Source organism: Mastomys coucha, unplaced genomic scaffold (genome assembly GCF_008632895.1).
Source record: "Mastomys coucha isolate ucsf_1 unplaced genomic scaffold, UCSF_Mcou_1 pScaffold23, whole genome shotgun sequence".
Lineage (NCBI taxonomy): Eukaryota > Metazoa > Chordata > Mammalia > Rodentia > Muridae > Mastomys > Mastomys coucha.
Window position 1 is genome coordinate 66,192,085 of NW_022196906.1, and position 7,731 is coordinate 66,199,815.

The 7,731-nt window shown below is 46.2% G+C and overlaps 1 protein-coding gene across 2 annotated transcripts in view; it reads right to left on the minus strand.

Annotated features, from left to right (window-relative positions):
• Positions 1-7,731, minus strand: part of Myzap (myocardial zonula adherens protein) — an 89,743-nt gene extending 82,012 nt beyond the window's left edge. For both annotated transcript variants that reach the window (XM_031343879.1, XM_031343880.1), the window contains exon 1: positions 7,563-7,731. In XM_031343879.1, the coding sequence (XP_031199739.1) occupies positions 7,563-7,637 (75 nt within the window). In that variant the 5' untranslated portion in view covers positions 7,638-7,731. The remainder of the gene's footprint in view (positions 1-7,562) is intronic.

Consider the following 7,731-nt stretch of genomic DNA (forward strand, 5'->3'; position numbering starts at 1 on the left):
TAGAAGGAGTTGCAGAGAGCAGGGACTGAAGGAAGGGCAAGCCAGCCTAAATATAGCTATCTCCTAAGCGTTCTTTCTCTCTTGACCTCATTTATGTACAAGAGTACACACACACATACACAATTATAGTAATAACAATAAGGAAAATTAAAAGAGAATGTGTGTGGAGGGGTTGCTAATTCTTCCTAAATCCAGTAGCTTCAGCAACAGCAAGTGAAGTATGCTAGAGGCCTAGGAGGTCTTCTCAATTCCTGATAAAAGCTCTGGTAATGACTCCTGAACCCTGTGCACTAGGATGACTGGGCAGGGTGCACCTCCCTCTATCCATCCTGAGTAACATCAACCCAACATGGCTTATCTCAACATTTTATGATACTGATCACTATGACTTCCTGAAACTCACAACTCTCAGGATTTCCTCCCTCCCCACTACCACCCCAGGCTAAACAGTGCTCAAAGGTAGGTAGTATAGTTTCTACCCAGGTATTCTCTCAACAGCCTGAACAATGTGCAGAACTGCAGCTCACACACCATTGCTGCCTCACCAGCTCACAGCAGGTTCCATTCTTTGATGGCTGAGTTCCTATGACTTATAAAGTGCTTTTTAAGGAAGAGAAAGGGACCATGATGACAAAGAAGCTGCTGAACCTCCAGGAGCTCGTAAGCTATTAATATGCTCAAACAAGGCTACGCGAAACAATGGTAGGCCTAGCCAATGCATGGCATTGAGAGGCGGGGAGTTTGAAGGTTAAAGCATAGGGTCTGCATTTCTCAGGTTATAATACTGGTTTTGACACTAGCTATGAAACTTTAGAAAGTGGCTTCATCCTCAGTGCTTCAGTTACCTTAGTTGTAAAACAACCTCCTCTTTCAAGTGGGCAGGCTAATTTAACAGACATGTTAAGAGCTTTGAACAGTCTCTGGCACATGTTAGGAGTTCTGTAAGTTTCTTATTATTGGCTTAAAGGAAACAGAACCTTAATCTTAACCAGAAGTGGGACTCTTATAAGAAAGGCACCATCTAGAAATGATGCCATGTGAGCTGGGTATAAAAGGATAGCGTGGTCCTTTTGAGGTCTGTGGGTCTAGGAAATCTATCATCACCCATTATTGAACAACAGACGTCTCTCAGGCAAGATATTCCAAGATAGCTCAGATACAGCTCAATGGTGACATGTCCAGAGAGTGACATGTTACATACAACCTGAGCTATTTAGTTAGCAGGTGAGATGAATGTAAACAGAGAGCTAAGGGCTAAACTTTTCAGTAGATAGGAAATAGGTAAAGAGACTAACACTGAAATATGAGTTCAATAATTCATCTGAATAATGACATTTCTCCTAATACTCTCTTCACTACAAAATGATGGAAGGGAAGACAGGTTGGGATCAGGCAAGCGTTTTTACCAGGATGGCTTTTATAGCCTTTCCAGGGCCTAGCAGGGTATTAAAGTGGTTGGGTTGGATTTGTTTGAAAGAGTGAACTCAAACAAAGGAAACCATACCTGAAACTCCTTAGGGATTCTCCCACTGTCTTCAAAGCCACCCTCCTGGGAGGGAAGGCAAGGGAGAAACAGCTAGCATTCAGGCCTCCTTCATACACACAAAAAGGTACAATCAAGCCTCTGTTTATAGTTCAGGACACAGAAGAACTTTGGGGCTCTCTGTGACCCCTTTTGTGGAGGCAGAGGTCTTCATCTAAAGACACACTGGAGTTCCACCCATTTTTCTGTTCTCAGCTTCTGAAACTGGGGTTCACCCAAGGGGGAAGGGAAATCTACCTCAAGAGGTGGAAAAGATGACCCAGGGTGGTAACAAGAGTTTGCAAATCAGTTTGCAAACTGGATTTCCCTAAGGAAATAAACCAAATGCATTTATATCTCCCTCAGGTCAGATCCACTCCTACTGTGGAGTCCTGCCAAGCTGCCCTTCAAAACACAAAGGCATGGCCTTTGTGGGTGTGGCTGGAGGATGGACCTCCCCTCCATGCTCAACACAAAGTATCTATGCTCTGGAACCTGCATGCCAGGCCAAGTGAGAATGGAGCACACAACATCTAGATAAGGATTGTTGTGACCCTGAACTTGTAGCTTCATTATCTATATTAAGGTGGAGTCAAAGGGCTAGATAAGAACTATTGAGACTCTGTAGGCCCTCATGAAATCCACTCTTAGCTCAGACAGAGCAGGCCAGATCTGCCTAAGGAACAGCATCCAGCTTCCACTCTCACCATGTCTTTCCCATGTCAGGGCTCCAGCCTCACAAAATCTACCAAGAGGAAGGCAGGGGCCTCGCTTGCTCTCTCAACCCTCTCTGGATCACTTCTATACGAGCTACAGAATGTGCCCAAATGCTAAGATCTGAGAAGAGAGTATAAGTCTACAAATGCACACAAAGATCCTGCTATATCTGGCAGTGCTTTGACCCCTGACCAACCCATCACCTCGATGGCCATCTACAAGGACCAAGGGATCTTGCTGGCTGCCCCAAAATAGCTGCCCTTCCAAGAAATCTGCAATGCTTAGAGAAATACTCATCCTCAACTGTATTCACAATTACATGGGTTACTCCCCAATAAACATGTTTACCAGTCCATGCTTTCAGCCTGTGCCCCATATGGTTCAAAGCCTGAGCCGGTGTTAAGCTGCCTGATAACTCTATATAGAACCAAGGCTGAGAATCACTGACTTAACCCAATAAATGAAATTCCAACTGCGGCAGAGGAAGAGGCAAGTAGAGTATTTGGAGACCTTCCCAGAACCATCAAATTTGTCACCTGCCTCCTTCCTAGGTAGGACAGAAGCATCTGGCTGGCTGGATCCTAGGCCTTCTCCTCTTAAGTTCTCATTTCCTGAATGGATGTGAAGTGAGGCTTCTTTGGGACCCTGGCTGCCATTATACCTGGTACCACCCAACCTTGGATTTACTGAAACATGGATCTGTTTGTTCCTGCAGCCCAATTGCTACGATTTTGAACACGTATTGCTGACATTGATGGGATTATGAGCACACATAGCCACCATGCCTGGAAGGTAGGTAGGTAGGTAGGTAGGTAGGTAGGTAGATAGGTAGATAGGTAGGTAGGTAGGTAGATACATAGATAGATAGATAGATAGATAGATAGATAGATAGATAGATTGATTGATTGATTGATAGGTTGATTCTAGGGCTTGAACTCATGACCTTGTGTTTATGTGGGGAGCACTCCATCAACAGAGTATACCTCCAAGGTCTCTAAAACGTCTCAAGTGGTCACTCACAGCTTCACAAAACCGTGGTTTGGACAAGCTGAGAAACTGAGGGTTCAAGGCAAGTCAGATCTCATTAGGGGAGAAGTATGAAGCAAAGAGGGGTCGGGGAGGAAACAAGCAGCACAGGAAGCTCTGGAGAGGGAGGTATTTGAAATACCTGGGAAGAGTAGAGAGATAGACAAGACAGACAAGAGTCAGGCTGGGGAATGGCTTTGCAGAGGCTCCTGAAGCAGAAGCACCAACCGGGTGGCTGGATTTTGCATGTTAGAAACCATCACATTATGGTTGACATTTAGGAGACATGGCTCGTCGGAAGAGGGAATGGGCCAAGCACCACTGTTATTCTCCTACATGCTGGAAAAGTACTGAGGTCATTTTAAACCATGAGGTAGGTAACAGATGAAGTACTTCAGGGTGAAGTACCTCAGGTTTAGCTCCAGTGAGCCAGCTCTTGAACGCAATCAGGCAGCTGAGGCTCACTGACTGGGAGGGGTATGCCAGCCACCAAGGAGCTTGGTAGGGACACGAAGGTCTTAGTGTGTATGCACAGCATTAGAGAAACATCAACTGAGACCACATTTAGGCCTCTGTAGTGGCTTAGGAACAAGGCTGGACTCCCATTCCATACACTCTGCAGAATACAGGTGGAATGCTCCATAAGCCCAGTGTCCCTCAGTATCCTCTAGAACCCCAAGTCTGATCACCCTACAGTGAACAAGGCAAGATGGAAGGACAAAAGAAGAAAAAAAAAACAGTTGGTGTTTTTTCTGAGCCTCTGTCATCTGTTAGTGGCAGAGACTTTTGGCTTAAGTCTTGATGATGCCACAATTCTAAAACTCTAGCACCTAGCCTGCCAGGCATTGCTCAGGAGGATCCCAAGCAGGAGCCAGGCAGTTTTCGGGATGCAATGAAAATCTGCTCCCCTTCCCTAGTGGATACTTTAACCAGCTTCCTTCCTTCAGGGGCTGAATCCTCCCCCCTCCCAAAATCCCCATGTCCCTTCCTCAGATCCTACAGGATGGTAGAGTTATGTGCACAGTGCCCTTGGATTCCACAGGGTCCAGGAAACAGAGCCATCCAGACAGTTTCCTACACTGAATGGAAGCTGGAACACCTGCCGGTCTCTTTCACAGGCTAGTAGAGGGGAATTCCTTAGTCTGAACCACCAAGGCAAGGAACAAGACTCTGATGAGTACCACCAGGGAGTGAGGATGGGCAGGCCTGCTCTGGGTTTAAGAAAGAAAGCCTCTGCCAGAGGAAGGGCTGGCTAGGAAACAAGTTTATCCCATGGCCTTGTTTGGATTTGTTTTATTATTTATTTATTTATTTTTAATGTCACCGAGGGGTCACAATGCCAGCTACAAGCAGCCAACAGTCTCCCCTTATCAAGAGAACATGGTGCTGGAGAGAATCTGTGACAGGCTTCACACCTCCTTCTGCTCTAGCCCAGGGTCTGAGCTTAAAGCACCTGACTTCAGGACACGACAGCATGTGCCTTCTACTCCAAGCACACACCCTAGCCACACCACTGACTTCATTTCAAAGGCCTATGCTGTGAGATTAACCTTCAATTACAAAATTCCCTTCAAAAATCACGAAGCCATTCATGGTACTATTTTTTTTTTTATCCACCCCCACATTCCCCAAGGTCACCATTCTGGCTGTACCTATTCTCCAAGTATTTCATCTTCTCACCGTTGCCATAGATAAAACTATTTTTAGTGCACAACTGGTTTGAAGGCAGATCCTTTTTTTTTTTTTTTAATTCCCACTGGTTGTTGTGTATGAACAGCTCTCAGAGTTTTGTTTATTGGTTAACAGAAACGGTTCCCCCCACCCCCGCCCAGGCTCCCTCCTCCCCTTTGAGATGGTTTCAGAGGAGAGGGAAGTAGTAAGTACATTTGCAGGTGGCAATCGCTGAACAAAGGGTGACCTGTGACAGCCTGGTTGGACACTGCCCTTGCAGCTGACTCAGGGCAACTCCTGCCCAACGTCAACTGCCACCAACCCTTCTGGTTGGCTTGAACTCTGCGACAGCACAGCCTGGTTTTCCCCACAGCCACTGATTTGATAAGCCCTGCGGATAAAACTGATCTATTTTAATAGCTAGCAGACCTTTTGACTTTGAGACACAGCGTCGTCCTTTACAAAGTTCACACTCAAGAACCACACCATTGAGCTACAAAGCAAACAAAAACATCTCATAGTGTTTTAAGAACATTATTCTGTGCTAGACTATATCCATAGCTACCCTTGGCTGGAGGCTCAGGAGCGACAGGTTGAACACACCCAAAGTATTCCAATTTGAGACTTCGAACATCAGAGAAGGGGTCAGAGACAGCTGGACTTCGTGAAAACTTTTCAATTTTAGAAACATTTTCATGGTTATTTATTTAGTATATAACTTTATTTTCTTGTGCTTCTAGAAGGTTTTTTTTTTTAATTATTTAAAAAAAACACTTAGTGTTTTGTTCCAAAGCAGGTCTGACACACATTATCATACAGTTCATATCCAGTATCCATTGAGATAAACGATAGTTCTCTTTTTACAATCAATCTTGTCCATTGCCTTCCAAACTCCTGCTCCTGCTGGGAGAATACGGAGCCGTTCGCCTGCAGGGAGAAGCTTACCCTACACACCTCAGAAAGAGTCTTTCTTTGAGTGTCACTGAACCCTGGAAATACTCTGCTCACCATATAGACTCATTTGTGATAATGTCTGCCTCCAGGGGCAAAGTGGAACTGAGTGCCCAGCCCTGTAGCACACAGAAATAGATCTATAAATATTCAGTGAGTCAGTTAGTCAATCAAAACACACACACACACACACACACACACACACACACACACACACACCCTGGAGCCTTTAAAAAGATTTTGTCCACAAGAAGTGCTAGAATGTTCCAAACGGTCCTACTTAGTCTGAATTCAGAAGCCTGAGTTCTTCAGCCCAAAGTTTCGATGCAGTCTTAGCCAAAAGGCAAAGCATTGCCAACAGTGTGTTCAGGCACCATTCCAGGGAAAAGTCTCAAAGATGCTCCTGAGTGCACAGGCCACACCTGGATTCACCCGCAGGATCCCAGCATCTATCTAAACCCGAGTCTCCCCCTGTGGGTGGGGGCTGCCGCACCCAGCTCAGGGCTAACTTTTTAATGATTTCATTCTTTGTCAGCCAAAATTTTGTTCTGATTAAACAAAGCCTTCCATGGGAAGGAGTCAAATGCCCATCTTGCAATAGGATAAGCCTATGGTTGGAAACCCACTAACCAAATGTGAAGCTTACTTTATTTAGTTAATGATCAAGCAACCAGAGTTCTGTGAGCCTTAGGTGTCTAACATATACACAGACACACAACATATACACAGACATACACACTGTCACTTGGCCCTCACCCAAAAGCAACATGTGCCTTTCATGTATAGGTGGAGAAAGATAGCTTAGAAGGTACACAATAAAAGGTCAAATCACACTGACCGGACTATGAGAGAGGCTTTTGGAAGGGGATTTAACCTGTTAGCATGAGCGGTGGGGAAATGCGATTAAAGAAGAGGTAAGTATTTAATAACATGATACCAGAAGAACCAAAAAGCTATAAGCCAAGCTCCTAGCAGTCTTCTCTGAGGGGCCTGGAATGCCAACCTGAAAAGCCTGGCCATTCTTTCTGAAGCATCCAGGAGGTGAGAGCAGATTCAGCAAGGACTGTGGCTAAACAGATTTCCTCAGGGAAACCTCCCTGGAGGTGATGCTCAGAGCTCTAGGACCTGCCCCTTTGTCGCAAGAAAGAAGTGCCTGAGTAAAATAGAGTCCTGCACAGCTGGACTCCGGGGTGGTCAGCGGCTCAGCTCTGGCCTGCAAACAGGCAACTACCTTGGCAAAGCTGGTTCCTGGATCAGAGACTGTCTACCAATGGTGGGTGGACATACGGATGATGCTTCCAACCAAGAGATGTAGGAAACTTGGCATTTCAAATATACTCTGTACTTTTGCGTCTCAGGGTAGAGACCTTTGAAACCTCTGCCTTGCCTTTTTTTTTTTTTTTTAAACTGGTGCCACATTTAAGCTTGGCTTGACAGTGGAGACTCGAAGGAGTAATCTAGGTAATCCAGAAAGTCCCCTAAGCCCTCTCTTCCAGCCTCGGGGGCATCCAGAGTGAGGGTCACTGTGCAGCCCCGGACTGGCCAGGAAACTTGAGCCAAGATGAGGTATCGGCAGCTGACCCCCAAGCATCCTCCTCCCCATATCCCCACAGAAAGGGTAACAAGGATGGGTGCAAAAGACCCCCCGCAGCTCCTTCTCCAGCTAGCTACTCACCCTTCTACTGGGCATCCCAGGTGACTTGGCACCGCCACCTGAGAACAGGGTGACAGTGGACGTGGAGCGCAGCATCTCGCAGCGACTGTGGAGCGAGGGCTGGGTGCCCGCGCCGCTCCGGGGCAGGATAAACGTGCGGGGCGCACCCTACGCGGGGGAGGCTCAGACA